The sequence below is a fragment of the Nerophis ophidion genome, linkage group LG13 (genome assembly GCF_033978795.1).
Source record: "Nerophis ophidion isolate RoL-2023_Sa linkage group LG13, RoL_Noph_v1.0, whole genome shotgun sequence".
NCBI classification, from domain to species: Eukaryota; Metazoa; Chordata; class Actinopteri; order Syngnathiformes; family Syngnathidae; genus Nerophis; species Nerophis ophidion.
In genome coordinates this window covers 36,505,186-36,523,876 of record NC_084623.1, presented here as the reverse complement: position 1 = coordinate 36,523,876, position 18,691 = coordinate 36,505,186, and the positions used below count along the sequence as shown (strand labels likewise).

At 39.1% G+C, this 18,691-nt stretch overlaps 1 protein-coding gene across 3 annotated transcripts in view; it reads left to right on the top strand.

The window, feature by feature from the left end:
- Positions 1-18,691, top strand: part of acsl3a (acyl-CoA synthetase long chain family member 3a) — a 100,517-nt gene that overhangs the window by 42,092 nt on the left and 39,734 nt on the right. For all 3 annotated transcript variants that reach the window (XM_061918858.1, XM_061918856.1, XM_061918857.1), the window contains exons 4-5: positions 16,079-16,188; positions 16,371-16,509. In XM_061918858.1, the coding sequence (XP_061774842.1) occupies positions 16,079-16,188; positions 16,371-16,509 (249 nt within the window). The remainder of the gene's footprint in view (positions 1-16,078; positions 16,189-16,370; positions 16,510-18,691) is intronic.

Here is an 18,691-nt window from a genome sequence, read left to right as displayed (position 1 = left end):
AGGCAAAACAAAAATAATAAAACAATAAAAACAAAAGAAAATTGGGTTCATTAATCTAGGATTTTTTTAAATCGGCTTACAATATCTTTTTTCCATAGCAGTCTTGTATATAATGACAGTATTTCTTACTAAATCCTTCCCCGACATAAATATTCAAGTATTATTGCTGTTTTAACAACTACTGTTAAAATGAACAGAGACATCATATCTGATAGCTCACCTCACATTTTTCAGGAGGAAAGAAACATGAAAAAAACAACGAGGTTTTATCAAGAAAACATGTAAGTTACCATGGTAACTAACCATTGAGTTTTTGTTAGTTTTTTTTTTTTTTGGAACAGAAAACCCTGAGTAACCCATCCATCCATCCATTTTCTACCGCTTATTCCCTTTCGGGGTCGTGGGGGGCGCTGGCGCCTATCTCAGCTACAATCGGGCGGAAGGCGGGGTACACCCTGGACAAGTCGCCACCTCATCGCAGGGCCAGAGTAACCCTAACCTTCATATTAGGCTTCACTTAGCCTGCTGTTTGGAATACCTCCCAGGTTTACAATCTTGTCCCAGAGGTTCTTAAATAGTTTTTATGACAGTAGAAAGGTTTGAATGGAAGTGACTGCAACAGCTCTATTTTTTCCACATAAGTTGAGCTTCGGAGTATGTTCTTTAAAGGTCAGAATTAGTTTATGGGCCTCTTGGGCACATAACCAGACTCTGTGATCAAATTTACAACCTTTATTTATATTTTTGTATGTATTTATCTAGTTAGTTCAGAACATTTTAGTTCAGTTAAAACTATTTGTTTACTACAATTGACTTTTGTTGATATACCATTTTCCATTAATTTCTGTATAATTGTGTGTGTATGAGGATGACAGAATAAGAACATCTTGTGCGTTTTCTTTCTCTATTACATAAGTGACCAATATTCCCTTGTTCACCATTACATTATATTTGGGGATGGGAACTTGCTGCTTTACTTCCTACATGATGTACTTGAACAGTGGTCACACAGAAGATACTCCATCCCAGTGGTCCTCAAACTTTTTTTTTTTTTTTTTACCAAGTACCACCTCAAACAATTTGCTCTCCAAGTACCAAAATAATGGCCACCATTAAATTACAGTAGCGTAGTAGGCCTTATGCAAGGTTTTATTTAACAAGTAATCCCAAGGCATTTAATCGATCGCAACTGGGCTGTTTTGTTTGTCTTAGAAAACATTTCACCTCTCATCTGTTTCAACAGTTGATGCTCATAGACTTGGATTGGTCAGATCTAGTCTAGCGGCTGATGCTAAAACCCCAAATATTTATACTCCAAAACCAGGGTGGTGTGCCTGGGGAAGGATGGTTTCGCCTTATCGTAGTGAAGAAAACAACTGTTTTGATGCAAACGAGCAATCCTACTGTCAAAGCCAACGACCATCGTAGAAGTGTAATTTCCCTTCGTTAGCATTGAGGTGTGACAGAACGATCGCTGTGGATCGACTACTACCATTCCAAAATAGTCTGAGTCCCCCACGTAAGCATTCCATTCAGTTGTAAACAAATGGCAATAACTCCTGTTATTTGTTGGAAGCTAATTGAATAGTGTTTTAGGAATGTTTGAAAGGACAGTGTTGTATGTGGGAGGCAGGTGGTGTCACAGACCACCTCCTCTGTTCAGGGATGGTTTTTCAACCTTGACATACAGTAGATGCCTTCCCTCACTCCTCTTTCGTACCATCTGTCCTCCCTGTCCCGAATCTGTACATTTGTGTTGTCAAAGGAGTGCTGTTTCTCCCTGAGGTGCAGGTAGACAGCTGAGTCTTGGTCTGAAGAAGCTGTGCCATGCGTCGGCTTAGTGGGCGTTTTGTTTCCCCGATATATGAATCATTACATTCATCGTTACACTGGATAGCATACACCAGATGGTTTTTGTGGGTGTGGGGTGTCCGGTCTTTAGGATGCACTGGTCTATGTCTCAGGGTGTTGCCTGGTTATATGAGTACTTGGATGTTGTGTTGGTCACTCAGATAAACCTGATGCATATTGAATTCATCCATTCGGTTTTTGTTATTTCTGGAACTAGATGCACTTTTCACAAACGACCAGCTGGGGTTACCACAGGTTTTGAGGGCTTCCCTCAAACACCTAAGCTCTTTCTCTTTGGCCTGTGGGCTGGTAGGAACATTATCAGGTCTGTGTTGTGGGGGTCTTACAACGTCCTGTTTGTGTTCCAGTGGGTGGTGGGAGTCAAAAAGTAGGTATTGATCGGTATGTGTGGGTTTTTGGTAAACTCCATCATGGAGGGCCCTGCTTTCTCCAATGTGGACATTACAGTCCAAAAAGGAAACTTACTGACTTTAAAATCCTTACGTGTGAACTTGATGTGTTTGTGCTTAATGTGCTTGGTGAAGGCTTGCACGTCTTGATTTCTGATTTTATCCACATATATGTACCAATGACTTGATGAGATATTCTGTGACCCCAAACGGGATAAGCAGTAGAAAATGGATGGATGGACTTGGTGCTGTTCCCTTAAAAGAGTTTAAAGCTCTCTTTTCCATGTCCTCCATGTATAGGTTTGCTACTATTGGGGATACATGTGATCCCATGGCACAACCATGTTTTTGTCGGTAAAACGTTCCCATGAATTGAAAGTATGTAGTGTAAAGGCAAAGTTCCAGCAAAAGACAAATCTGTTCTGGGTTTAGTGTGGATCTATCCTGTCAGGTGTGATGACCTCGTAAATGTTGCTTCACTATCTCTACTGCATCCTGGGTTGGAATACTAGTGAACAGGGAGGTGATGTCGAATGAACGAATAGTTTATTTTTGTCCAGTTTTTGATCTCTGATCTTTGCTACAAAGTCAATTGAGTTTTGGAAATAATGTGCGAAGGTGTTGGCCACATACTTAGCAATATCAGATGTCACATAGTTGATGCTGCTGGCAATGGGTCTGAGGGGAGCCCCACCTGTGTTTATTCTGTATTAATGCCAGTGATGGTTTCTTGTGGGTAAAATCGGTAATAAAATCCCAGGTTGATGTCTTCTGACTTTTGTAGTGTTTGTAAGTACTCACTGATTCTGCTTGTATACCGAATTGTGGGGTCAGTTTTGAGTATTTCATCTGTGTTGGAGTGTTTGAGGAATGTAAGCAACATGAGCTGGCAGGATCGGGATGTTTTCATCCTTGGCCAGGGATGTTACTCCTTTCTTTCCTCAAAGGAGAAGTTTGGGGATGGGGGCTTGGCATTAGCAAGAGCTGTTGTCATTTTCAGCCGTATTTGCTCCCCTTTGGTTTCTGTTAAGTTGTTTTTCCTAAAGACTGATCACATCAACTGTAGGAACCTGATGCATAGTCATTGCAAAATTTAACCCTTTTGCCAATAAATATTTTTCTGGTTGGGTACGATTTCTTATGGGCAAATTATTTACACATCTATGGTGTGATTCATTATCAGTTGAGTTCCCAGTTGTTTGCCTCTAAATGAGTGCTTTCGGTGTGGAGTTGTTCTAAGTAGTAATTTTTGAAAAAATGTTGTCTAACTTTGGTTATGTTGTCTGTCTATCTGTGTTGGCCCAGCGATGAGGTGGCGACTTGTCCAGGGTGTACGCAGCCTACCGCACGATTGTAGTTGAGATAGCCTCCAGTGCCCCCCGCTATCCCAAAAGGGGATACGCGGTAGGAAATGGATGGATGGACTTTGGTTATGTTGTGTTTTGTTAGTTGGGCTTTGATTGTGACATTCATCAGCTTTTCACAGACCTCTTCAGGCGAGATGTTTTACAATTCGAGGAGTAGTTCAACAGGTTTTACTCCGTGGCTTTCAATTGTAAATTTGACTTGTCCTACTCTCTCATTCAAGAGTTGTATTTGCACTTTCAACAGGATTGTGTCTGTCCTGTGGCCTTTCATGTTGAAATGAAGGTGTAGGCTTGTGGATAGGAGGCCAGTTTGTCTAAATCTCAGGTTAAACCTGAGGTAGTAGCGGTAGCCTGCGACCCTACGAGCCAACCTTTCATATTCCTGCACCATTTTTAGGACATCCAACCCAAATTGTTTGGAAACATGTCTATGAATATTCTCATTTAACCAGGTCATTGTAATGTCAGGGCATTGACTCGATCGCAACTGGACTGTTTGGTTTGTCTTAAAAGACGTTTCACCTCTCATCCAAGTAAGCTTCATCAGTTCATGCTCATAGACCTAGATTAGGCAGATCTAATCTGACCTAAAGATCTAGTCTAGTCTATTTAACTAGTCTAGTCTATTTAACAAGTGTTTTTAATACTTTGGCCATTTGTAACATTACAGACAATTTGAATAGTAACACTGTAGGTAAATAAAACAATGTATATTAATCAAGTGATTCTTTGGCATACCACTAGATGAAGCCTGCGTGCCACCATTTGAGAATCATCCATCCAACTTTCTTGTCTTACTTTGGTTATGTGGTGTTGTGTAAGTTGGTCTTTGATTGTGAAACTCATCACCTTTTCACAGACCTCTTCAGGCAATATTTTTTTGCAATTTGAGGAGTAATTCATCAGATTTTACTCTGAGGCTTTGACTTGTCTTACTCTCTCATTCAAGAGTTGTTTTTGCACGTTCAACAGGATTGTATCTGTCCTGTGGCCTTTAATGGTGGAACGAAGGCGGAAGGCGGAGCCTTTTGGGTATGAGGCCAGTTTGTCTACATCTCAGGTTAAACCTGAGGTGCTTGCGCTAGCCTGCGACCCTACGAGCCAACCTTTCATATTCCTGCACCATTTTTAGGATATCCAACCCAAAATGTTTAGAAACATGTCTATGAATATTCTCATTCACCCAGGTCATTGTAAACTCAGGGCAACTGAAATGTTTGGTTTGTCTTAGAAGATGTTGCACCTCTCATCCAGGTAGGCTTCATCAGTTCATGCTCATAGACCTAGATTTGTCAGATCTAATCCGACCTGAAGATCGAGTCTGGTCTATTTAACATGTATTTTTAATATTTTGGCCACTATAATATTACACAGAATTTGAATAGTAACACTGTAGGTAAATAAAACAATGTATTTTAATCAAGTGATTCTTTGGCATACCACTAGATGGAGCCTGTGTACCACTATTTGAGAATCACTGCTCTGTACCAGTGATTCTGTAAGGTCACAGTGGCTGAAAATATTAAAAAAACTTGTTAAGTAATACAGCTGCTTTGTTTTTAATGACTAATTGGGCTTACTATTCTACTGTATTTTCAAGTTGGTCATTATAGTGGTACTTGGCGTTAGAGAGCCAAGTATTTTCTGTGGTACTTGGTGAAAAAAGTTTGAGAACCACTGTTCTACTACTTCATTAGGAAGATTTTCATTTTTCTCTTATCCCTTAAGTCTAAGCTGCAGAATTTCTTAATGTTGACCTTGCAGACGCTGAAAATCCCGGTTGGGTAGTGAGTGATGGCGCAACCGCAAAGACGCTACCTTTCACCTCGAGTCGACATACTGCCTAAACCGGTAATAAAACATAACGCCACCTCCCACCTTCCTATTGTTGGGAAATGTCGAAAAAATAGCTGCTGGGTTGCAGTATGAGAGGGGAGAGGTGGGCCAAAAGTGCCATCTAGTGGCCAACCGATGCAAAGACACACATCTTGGCTTTGAAAAGAAATATTTATTATACAGTTTCACTACATTTATTGTTTTCTACACTTATACACGACTTTTTGAACAATACATTTTATATTTACATTTATTTTTGTTTTTACACTTTAAAAATATATTTTACCTACTTTGGGGTGATTTTTACCCCAGTGTATAAATATACTTTGTCATGTTTAAAAAATAACAATTTAAGTTGTATTGTGAAAAAAAGGAAGCCACCCGAGGCAGGATATGGTTTTTACCATGTGATAAAGAGGTAAACACAAAGTACATAATGACAGTATCGCAGTTCACAAGCTGACTTGGTTCTGTGACGGAGCTCTTAACGTAAAACACTTGCATCTCAAATAAGCGCCTCGCATTTTAATTGATCAATTTTATTGGTGCTTGTCCCACTGCACAATTGTATTTTACAACATGCCTTTTAAAAATATAAAAACATTTGTGGATAACAAAGAATTGTATAAAAACAATACAATAGAATGTAGAATTACAGTATTTTTATGAGGTAATGATAATAATAATGTGCAACTTTTACCTTGGAGCTCGGATTTCTACGGCTACTTTTCTGTGCAGCTTCTTTGTCAAACACACCATCAGCAGCTTCCCCATATTTTGTCGTTTAGATTTTGTTTTATTGTTGTTGGTTTGACTTATTCTGCTTGAAATGCTTTGCTCAATTTAGTTTTTTTTTGATGAGTTCTTTCTTTACTTCAATGAATATCATCGCATTCCTTCACGCCTACTTTTTTCCTTCACATGGTTGGAAAACAAAGTTAGCGCGCTATATGCTAATGCTATCGAGTTACACTTGCGGCGAATGCACAAACGTCTTGCATATGCACTTTTTCTTGGCAAAGTTGAGATGTTTAAAGAATATGAATAGGTACCATTCACATTTGAACCGATTCCCAGGAAACGGGAATCGGTACCAGTACTTAACTCTACCAATTTTTGGTACTTTTGTGTGTGTTTATGAATTGTATTGGTTTTTTATGATACCATAACACATTTTATTGCAACATTTAACAATGAGCTGATTACAATAACTATCAATTTCAGGTATGACCCTAAATTTCAATCTTTGCTGTCTGTTCCTACATTCTACAAAGTGAGAATACTATTTTAAGTACTGAACTAATCACGCACCGGCTGTTTAATTGTAACATGCGTTTTAGTTGTAGATTTCAGAAACACATTTGAAGATGTTGAAATGAAAAAATAAAGAGTGCTAATGCTAATCAGTAGCATGTCAACAGCAAAATCCAATGTACTGCATATGAGCATCAAGCTGGTGCATTTGTTGAAAAGTGGATCCTTACTTAAACTATGTTGACACACGTTTTTTTTTGGTCAGTATTGCTTTTTTTATCAATCCGAATCATATTCAGATTGATATTTACGAGGGCATATATTTATCTATCTAGGCAATCATTTTGTCACCCATTGCTGCCACAATGTGTTTCTGTGGCTCCAGCACAGCTTGGCCGGTCGCGCTGGTGGTTTGTGTCATGTGTCTACTACCGCAAGTAGATCTCCTGTGTTGTATTGATAAATTGAGTCATCAAACATAAGTTTTTTGTATTTTTTTTTTTTTTATAAGCTGGCATGCTTAAAGGCCTACTGAAATGAGATGTTCTTATTTAAACGGGGATAGTAGGTCCATTCTATGTGTCATACTTGATCATTTCGCGATATTGCCATATTTTGGCTGAAAGGATTTAGTAGAGAACATCGACGATAAAGTTCGCAACTTTTGGTCGCTAATGAAAAAGCCTTTCCTTTACCGGAAGTAACAGACGATGTGCGCGTGATGTCACTGGTTGTAGAGCTCCTCACATTCTCACATTGTTTACAATCCTAACCACCAGCAGATAGAGCGATTCGGACCGAGAAAGCGACAATCTCCCCATTAATTTGAGCGAGGATGAAAGATTTGTGGATGAGGATACTGAGAGTAAAGGACTAGAAAGAAAAAAAAGGCGAGGGCAGTGAGAGCGATTCAGATGTTATTAGACACATTTACTAGGATAATTCTGGAAAATCACTTATCTGCTTATTGTTTTACTAGTGTTTTAGTGAGATTATATGGTACCTGAAAGTCGGAGGGGTGTGGCCACGGGTGTAGTGACCGCCAGTGTCTCCGGTGGGAGGAGGTAATAGTCCGCAGCTGCAGGAGGACGCAAGCTCCGCTCATAACTACTGTAACCACAATTTTTTCACCGGAACCTGCCGGTTGACATGTGGTCGGGAACCATGTTCGCTTGACCGCTCTGTTCCATAGTAAAGCTTCACCTTCGGGAATTTTAAACAAGGAAATACCGTGTGTTTGTGTTGCTAAAGGCGGCCGCAATTCACCGCTTCCCACCTCCATCTTTCTACTTTGACTTCTCCATTATTAATTGAACAAATTGCAAAAGATTCAGCAACACAGATGTCCAGAATACTGTGTAATTATGCGATTAAGGCAGACTACTTATAGCTTGGATCGGGCTGGAAAAAAAATGTCCGCTATAACCAGTGACGTCAAACGCACGCGTCATTATACGCGTCATCATACCGCGACGTTTTTAACAGGAAATTTAAAGTTGCAATTTAGTAAACTAAAAAGGCCGTGTTGGCATGTGTTGCAATGTTAATATTTCATCATTGATATATAAACTATCAGACTGGTGGTCGGTAGTAGTGGGTTTCAATAGGCCTTTAAATTTAAGTTTAAAATTCAAAAATTGCATAATTTTCTTGTAAAACTCGAGGCTGGCTGTGAGCAGGCTACTTTATGAACACATTTTCTTGTTAGTTACACAAATTATATTTGTATTGGGGGGTATCAGTAACCCACCTCTTCTCAAGTGTTACGTATCATTGCATCGACTATTTTGTTAAACGGATTGACTGATTAATTGAAACTTTTATTAGTAGATTGCACAGCACAGTATATATTCCGTAGAATTGACCACTAAATGGTAACTCCCGAATAAGTTTTTCAACTTGTTTAAGTCGGGGTCCTCGTTAATAAATTCATGGTAATTTACAGACTTCAGCATTAGTCTCTGGACATTTCTTTTATCAATTCAGCCTGAGTGCGGTTGTCAGCCCACTCCGACCTCTTTCGTACACCCGAAACACAAGGAAGAAGCACCTCCTTCTGACTCCTACTGAATTCTGATGTGTGCATACTTCATGTGCATGGTTAATTTCAATTTGAGTTGCATATCTAAAAGGGGGCGTGGCCTGCCAGGCAAACATCCGTGCTCAATTCCATGTTGATTAGGACGTAACAAAGAAATGTGCTTTTAGTTAGTGCATGCGCACACTTTAATAGATCTAATTGCTTTTTGCGTACGCCATTTTTTTGTTGGAAATCCACGCAGCCTGATCTTACGGAGTTCCTTCACTGTGGCATTTGCGACACCAACTGATAGCAGAGGCTCGCAACTCAGTTTTGCTTACAACTTAAAGGGGTACTGCACTTTATTTTTAAATTGTGCCTATTGTTCAAAATCATTATGAAATACATGTCAGCGGATGGATTTAAAAAAATATGCATTCTAAGTATTAAATCAACGTAAATAAAAGTCCATTTACAGCTGAGCCAATGGGAGCTCCACTATTCCGCCCATCAATCAATCGATGTTTATTCATGTAGCCCTAAATCACAAGCTTCTCAAAGGGCTGCACATCAGGGCAAGGAAAAACTCAACCCAATGGGACAATGAGAAACCTTGGAGAAGACCGCAGATGTGGGGACTCCCGCCCATAGGGCGACTGGTGCAACGGACGTTGAGTTGATCTAGCATGATATTGTGAGAGTCCAGTCCATAGTGGGGCCAGCAGGAGACCATCCCGAGCGGAGACAGGTCTGCAGTGCCCATGAAATCCAATAAATATCCATTCAAAAACTGCCAACAATACTTACATTTCATGATTTGAATATTAACCAAGTATTAGTGATATCGTTCTTATAAGCGCTAACACAGACAAACTACTTATAGCGGCGGAGTGAACACTACTGTGTCTCCCTATGTTTACATCATCGAGTGGTCTGCTGTTTCCTCGTTTCCTTGCTCCCTGTAAGTTTATTCTACATCATAAATCATGCCTCTCACCTGGACAGAAGAAGTCGGAGTATGTATTCCGACAATTTGCTACACTTTGACAGCCCATTTAGAACCCTCTTTCCCCCGCACACTCCATGTCTTCTTGAGAATTATGAGTCATTCTTCATCTAAGTGGGAATATGTGAACATCCAAGCAGTCGCCATCCTAATGACTGCAGACATTGTACAGTAAGTGATGTTTTATTACGTTCGTTGCCTATTGTAAAGCCGGTGATGGAGAAAAGGAAAAAAGCAAACGCTGTGATGCGTTTTTACAAACGCCTCAATAGGGAGGTGTTTGGGGCACGTCCGACCGGTAGGAGGCCACGGGGAAGACTCAGGACACGTTGGGAAGACTATGTCTCCCGGCTGGCCAGTGAAGGCCTTGGGATCCCCCGGGAAGAGCTGGACGACGTGGCTGGGGAGAGGGAAGTCTGGGCTTCCCTGCTTAGGCTACTGCCCCTGCGACCCGACCTCGGATAGGTGGAAGAAGATGTAAGGATGGATGGACGATAGGCAAAATTCCAAAAAAAGTGCAGTTCCCCTTTAAAGCATAACAATTTGCTGACTGACAGCTTTTATATCACAACAAAATTGTGGGCACTCTTCAGTTCTCCCGTCCAAAGGCAAAACCCAGTAACAAAATTTTGGTCAAAACTGAGCTGATAATAATTTTGGAGTTCCTAGGTGATATGCTTTACATTAGTGTATGCGATATTGTAATTTGTTCCGTAAGTAGGCTGCTTACTTATCGCATACACTAATGTAAAGCATATCACCTAGTAACTCCAAAATTATTATCAGCTCAGTTTTGACCACAATTGAGTTACTGGGTTTTGCCTTTGGACTGGAGAGTTGAGGTACAACGGGTTAAGGATTCAGCACTGCTTTACCCTTGGATATGACTGTTGCAAGTACTTTTTATTTATTAGTTCAACCAGCTTGCACTCTAGCTTGCCTATTTCATTTCAACTGTCTTTGAAGAACCCTGAGCATTTCAGTTTGGGCTCCATTAAGCTGTCACGCTGAAAACAGGCCAATAAAGCATCTTTAGGCAACATCTCTATTGCTTGAAAACACAAACATTCCCCCCCGAGTGCAGCGAGAACATGTCGCGCTGGGGGGCGTAAGGGGGGTCAAAAGGAGTTAAAGGTTGGGGGAAAGAGACGGCGGGGAGGGAACGGCATCACAGTCAGTCGGGGTGAGTGAGTCTACGTGAGCATCTGATGTTGACGGAGACAATCAGGAGTCAGCCAAAGCCCCCCAGTGAACTCAAACATTCGGCATATTTGTGTGTGTGTGTGTGTGTGTGTGCGTGTGTGCGTGCGTGCATGCACATTGGTCTCAGTCTGATGTTTTTGTTTTTTTTCCTCAAATATTCTCTTACTACGCATTATTTGTGCATGATTATTATTCAAATAAGACTGTATAATGTTATTTTCATTCAGTAACTGATATTTGTGACATTAACCCTCTGGAGTTTGGGATGGTTTTAGGGCTATGACATAGTTTTGTGTTTACCTAAACACTGTTTGTGACTTTTCCTACTTTTCAGTACAACCTCACTTGTGACATCATCTAAAATCCCATTGCAAAATGTTTTTTTTTTTTTTTTATTAAAACATTTTTAAATTTTTAACAAGTAAAATAAACACTCCTAACGTATAACTTATAATGCAAATGCTGTATAATATGATAAAAAAAGATAAATTCACATTCGTCAATTGCTAGATTGCACTTTAAATATTGTGGCTAACTGCCATTTTTTAAAGCATATTTTGACCTATTTTTTCCCTGAATTACATTTTCAAACCTAAAAATGGCTAAATAAAGTAAAACTATAAATATCACAGTAGTATTGGCCACTTGAGGAGACCAAACCAATCAGATCACGCTGTGCAGTATTACCATATTGGATTAAAATAGGGTAAAAGTGACTGAAAGGGTGGTCTAATGATGTCTAAAGGGCTCTTATAATGTTGAAAAAGATATTTAGAAGGTTGTTAACAGGTTTGTATGTTCTAGCTATGAAAATATTTACAGTAATGTATAATTTTATATTCCTACTTTGTGGAAATTAATTTATTCCTGTTGTGTCTAGAACCATTAACAGCAATAAACAAGGGACAATTGACGCCAAATACTTATTATAATAATTATTTTTCTTTAGCTGTGGGATCTCAGACTTTGGCGATCTTGGAATTGAATCGCAAATTGGATAACACCTTGGAGAAGCTTTCCACGCTGCAAGGCAAAATTCAGATCAATTTGAAAGCCACAATGTACTCTTAGAGCAGACAAACCGTTGGCTCGCCCTAACCTGATACAGTAGTTGCAGCTTCAGACTGGATGGCCTCCCTGGCCATATTTTCCAAAATATCCCAGATTACCCAGAATTCACGGTTTTCCGTGACATTTTTCCATTGAAAATTAATTGGCCATATTTCGAACTTGCAGAATTCCTACATTTCTCAACTGATTTGAACCATCCACACATTCCACTCACCTTGGACAGCCAAACTACCAAGTTGAAAAAATTATTCCAGGAATTCCCAAAATTCTCGGTTCTCCAAAGCCCAATTTTCACCTTTTGCTGGAAAGTTTTCACAGTCCACATTTTTTTAACTGTTTTTGACCATTCCACGTTCAAAACATTCCTCTTAGTCAGTACAACAAAATTACCATTTTTATTTTCCTACAAATAGCCAGTTTTGCCAAAATGTCAGGATTTCCAAAATACCACTTCTAGATTCTACTACTATGTCAACGATTTTCAACACATTTGAAGATTTCCAACACCAACCCATTCTTAACATTTAGGACAATTGCGCTGGTTTCAATATTTTAAAATCATTCCCAAAATTTTTTGAAATTCTGGAAAATTCCCATTCAAATGAAGAAGAAAATATCTCAAAATGTTATAGTTAACGTGCATTAGCACATTAACTATTAGCATACTTGTGAGAACATTAGCATGCTAATGTTTTATGCTAGCTTGTTTTGCTAATTGTGTATGTTTAAACCTACAAATCATGGTTTGTTATAATCAAAGAACCATCAAGCAAGTATGCTCACAGTATCGTCCAAACCGTACTTGATTTGTTTTGCTAATTTCTTCTGTTTGAAAACCTGAAAAACATGGTTTGTGATACTCGGTGCTGTCATGCAAGTATTGTAATGGTTAACGTGCATTAGCACGTTAACTGTTAGCATTATTGTGAGAACATTAGCATGCTAATATTTTACGCAAGCATATTTATTGGAAATTTTGTATCATTAAACTAAAAAATCATGGTTTGTGATACGCTGTGCTATCATGCAAGTGTAGTAATAGTTAATGTACGTCATCTTATTACCTGTTGGCTTACTTGTGAGAACGTTAGCATGCTAATATTTTACGCTAGCATATTTTTTGCAAATTTTGTATCGTTAAACTGAAAAATCATGGTTTGGGATACTCGGTGCTATCAGGCAAGTGTAGTAATAGTTAATGTACGTCATCTTATTACCTGTTGGCTTACTTGTGAGAACGTTAGCATGCTAATATTTTACGCTAGCATATTTTTTGCAAATTTTGTATCGTTAAACTGAAAAATCATGGTTTGGGATACTCGGTGCAATCATGCAAGTGTAGTAAAAGTTAATGTACGTCATCTTATTACCTGTTGGTTTACTTGTGAGAACGTTAGCATGCTAATATTTTACGCTAGCATATTTTTTGCAAATTTTGTATTGTTAAACTGAAAAATCATGGTTTGGGATACTCGGTGCTATCATGCAAGTGTAGTAATAGTTAATGTACGTCATCTTATTACCTGTTGGCTTACTTGTGAGAACGTTAGCATGCTAATATTTTACGCTAGCATATTTCTTGCAAATTTTGTATCGTTAAACTGAAAAATCATGGTTTGGGATACTCGGTGCTATCATGCAAGTGTGGCAATAGTTAATGTACGTCATCTTGTTGGCTTACTTGTGAGAACGTTAGCATGCAATATGTCATGGTAGCTTTTATTCAGCAACTCATAGGGAAACGGGGTTTTGTAGTTGGAAACATAACGTCCTAACAAAAATTTTTCACGAACAGCAACCATTTTTGATTTTTGCGACCAAAAAAGTTTTTTGTTTTGTTTGTTTTATCATTTAATTTGACACTGCATGCATTTTTATACAATATTCAGTATTTAATATAAAGTGTTTGTGTAATATGTCAGTGTCAAGCTTGGGCCGAGCTTTGTATTTAGATCTCACGGCTGGAGGTGTCACGGCCTCAGACACACTGTTGCACAGTTCTAAATAATATAGTGGCTCCATGACGCAAGACCGTGATGTCACCAAGCCCTGCCTTGTGTCCCCGTGTCAGTGTCAGCCTCGGGACACATGGGCCTCAAAGGGATCTCTACTTGATCTCTACTTCTCTTTTCCGACTGGGAAATAACTGGATAATGGACATGGCCTCACTTGTTCCACATTTTGTTATGTTACAGCCTTATTCCAAAATACAATACATTATTTTTTGTCCTCAAAATTCTACAAACAATACCCCATAATTAAAATGTAAACATGTTTTTTTCATATTTATTTTGCTAATTTAATAAAAAATACAAAACTTAAACAAATCACATGAACATATGTGTTCAGAGCATTTGTTCAATACTTTATTAATGCACCTTTGGCAGCAATTATAGCCTTACGTCTTTTTGAATATGATGTCACAAGCTTGACGGACCTATCTTTGGGCAGTTTAGCCCATTCCTCTTTGCAGCACCTCTCAAGCTCCATCAGATTTGATAGGAAGTGTTGTTTTTTTATCCAGGATGTCTTTGTATATTGCTGCATGCATTTTAGTCTGGTCAGGGAGTTGACCAAGAACCCCATGGTCACTCTGTCAGAGCTGCAGTATTCCTCTGTAGAGAGAGGGGAACCTTCCAGAAGGACAACCACCTCAGGACTGTATGCATAGTTGCCAACCTTGAGACCTCCGAATTCTGAAGATATATATATATATATATATATATACATATACATCCATTCATGAATGAGTATATCAATTCGTCCAACGTGTTCAATGGAGAAGTCTGATCTACAAAATTTGCAGGCAGCATACCTTTTCTCCTTCAAGCTGTCCTGGATGAACTGCAATTATTTTTTCCAATCGTTTTGGAACTTGCAAGTGTACTTCTTCTTCTTACTCGTCGTCGCCATGTCTCTTCTTCGTTCTTCTGCTTCGTCTCTGTTATGTTTTTGGACATTACTACTTGCCGTAGTTTTGAGGCAATGCATGATGAAAATCCGGATGCTGTTTGTGAAGTGTATTAACGTGCCGGTTGGAATAAACACACGCTGAGAAATAGCTCCGTGCCTGCCTACTTTATGGGTTATAGATAAACCTATGGATAACGGAGAGATATATAATAGTCTCCTTTTCAGGTGAGAGGACGCTAAAGGCAGTGCCTTTAAGGCACGCCCCCAATATTGTTGCCCAGGTGGAAATCGGGAGAATGGTTGCCCTGTTAGATTTTCGGGAGGGGCACTGAAATTCGGGAGTCTCCCAGGAAAATTGGGAGGGTTTGCAAGTATGCAAGTATGCAAGTAGGCTATTTCTTAGTCAAAAGTTTGCCAAAATGCACCTGAAAGACTCTCAGACCATGAGAAACAAAATTATCGGGTCTGATGAGACAAAGATTGAGCACTTTGGCGTAAATGCCAGCCATCATTTTTGGAGGAAACCAGGCACCGCTCATCACCAGGCAAATACCATCCTAACGGTGAAGCATGGTGGCTGCAGCATCATGCTGTGGGGTTGTCTTTCCAGAGATGAATGCAGCAATGCACAGAGACATCCTGGATGAAAACCAACGTTTACCATCCAATTTGAACGAGCTTGAGAAGTGCTGCATAGAGGAATGAGCAAAACTGCCCAAAGATAGGTGTGCCAAGATTGTGGCATTGTGTTCAAAAAGACTTGAGGGTCTAATTCCTTCAAAAGGTGCATTGAACAAATGCTGTGACTACATATGCATTTGTAAATTTACATCTTGAATTTGCTAAATAAAAAATAAAAACTTTTTCACATTGTCATTACAAGGTATCGTGTGTATAATTTTGAGGACAAACATTGATTTATTGCATTTTGGAATAAGGCCGTAATATAAAAACTGTAACTTTCCGAACGCACTGTATACATACTCTCATTGGTTTGTTTGTGCTTAGCAAAATGAGGTTATTTCTCTTCTCCAATGTCTAACCCTGACAAAATAGACCATGATCAAATGTCCCTTACAGAGGAGACTGGCTCTCAGGAAGATGTAATTAACTATACTTACCGCTTGGACGTTTTTTTTTTTTGCAGTGGTTACCTTCTACGCAACACTTGGAGGTCCAGCCATCTTTCACGGCCTAAATGAAACAGAAGTAACCCATATAATCACCAGCAGAAAGCTCCTGGACAACAAACTCAAGGTTAGAACACATGTAACAACATCAGTTCATGGTGCTGCGACAATGGACGACACAAAACGTAAAAGTAGAGAATGTTTCCTTTTGTATCACATGTATCCTCTCTTACATTCTTTCCTGCTTATCATACACATGGGCCGTTATCATGATCTAATATGCATGCTTGTCATAACCACGTGTGCTAGGCTATTCTACCGAAACTTTCAAAGCTGCAGTGCATCATAGTAGTGGACAACACGCCAACCGCGCTGCCTGACAATCCCAGTGGCATTAGCATCCACAACATGGCTGCAGTGCAGAAGCTTGGAGATAAGACAGAGATATGTAAGTATTTCATTTAGGTTACCGTATTTTTGGGACTATAGGAAAAACAGATTATAAGGCGCATTGAAGGGGATCGTATTATGATTTTTTTTTTCTCCATTTAAACTTTGTGTGGTGTTCGGGTCTGTGGGACCTGTTTTAATTTTTTATTTAAAAAAATGATACAATTAATTAATTTTTCAAACTGAGACTCACTGACTTTGGCTCATTTTCTCCAAAAAACATATATCAGAATACATATTTAATAACCACACACCATACACACACCCCCTACACATTTCTATTACATATAAGATGTCCGGGTCCACTGGACCCGGGGCTAATAGAAGTGTGGAAATTGATGTTTTGTGTACCACACACACACACACACACACACACACACACACACACAGCATACCTAAACAGGAGAAGGAGAACAGTGTGTAGGTACAAAAAACATCAGAGGGTCAAATGTGCGAGAAAATGAGAGCAGACAGGGTTGATAAATAATGTTGCAACCTTGTTTGGGAACCGCAGGGGCAGAAGTACAAAAGAAGAATCCCTGTGGGATGCAGAAACTGGCAGAGAAATTTTCCTAGCAATGTTTAATACTGTTGTTACTCAGCCAGCATTTGTGGGTCTGATGGACCCCTAGCATCTTGTGGCTTTTAATGCCTCACAATCAAACACTTTTACGATAAAATACTGAACAGATGTTAATTGGGATAGGGTAAACATCTGTTCAATATTTTAACATAAAAGTGTTTGATTGTGAGGCATTAAAAGCCACAAAATGCAATGGGTCCGTCAGACCCACAAACGCTGGCTGAGTAACAACAATATGAACATTACACAAGTGTTAAAACACTTCTTGTGGTCTACATGTAATGGTGGTTCTTTGGTCAAAATGTTGCATAAATGTTGTTTTACTGACCATCTTCAAGCTGCTTTCTGACCGTCTCTTCAGGATGTGCCCTTTTGTGGGCGATCTTATTTACGTGTCTCAACTTCACCAGCGTCTTCTCCCCGTCATCTTTGTTGTACCGTAGTTTTTTGCGCTTCCATAGCGAGTCAGATATAAGTTTGGACTATACGCTGGTTTGTGTTGGAAATGGCAACAGAAATGGTGGATGAATGCCCCACAACGAGAGAATATAGAAAAAAGAAGGCGCTTATTGGCTATTGCACGGGCTAAAATGGACGCGCGCAAATTTTCTGGACTTATGCAGATCCCAAATATAAAAGTTGAGTTTGCAAAATATTGCGAAACTAAACGGCAAATAATGTCTGCTAATAGGTGCCATTTAGGGGTCCTTATACTCACACCATAATACAAGTATGTTGAAGCACAGTACGTCTGACTACGGTACCCATAATGCTCCACGTTCCATCATGCGGTGCGGCTTGGTAAAGTCATACTAAAAGACTGACAGATTTTTGAGCGCCGTGTGTAGTAATGTTCAATTTTCTCAATGAAACATCAACTTTTCGATGTTGCTTGCTTACAGTTGTTTGGTCGCATCGTTTATTGAATAGGCTTCAACCTGCAGTCCACAAGTGTCTCTTATGTGTGACTGCCATCACACTTATCAATACACCGTGTACCACATAAAATTGTTGGAACAACCAGAATCAATACGTACATTAGAGGCAATGTCGATTTTTACTTTTGAGTGCGCCTTATAGTCTGAAAAATACGGTAGCTCAATTAATTATTAGGAAATTAATATTTTTTTGTAGGGATGCGCAATATAGATTTCAAGCTGATACAGATAAATTCCTGCTTCCCAAGACAGATACTGATGAGTGATAACTTATCTAATAGGGGTGTGGGATTTTTTTTTTCACTATTGAATCACAATTTTTTAATTTTTAAAGATTCTAAATAATTTAGGAATCCATTAAAAAAAAAAAAAAGTGCTAGCCATCTCGCTGCACATACAGTATTTGTCAGCAGCCAAGAAGAGCTTTTGTGACCTCTAATCTGTTTTAAAAATGTTCTATTAGAATTCATGTATCAAATAAAATAGTACCTCAACTTACGAGCTTAACTGGTACTGTGATGGAGCTTTCAGCTTCGACTTGGACAAACTATTAATCCACAACGGAAATTGTCCACCACAGTAGCTCAGTTACAAAGGTTGGAAAGGGTAAGGATGGAAAGGATAATGCAGGTATAATATATATATATATATATATATAT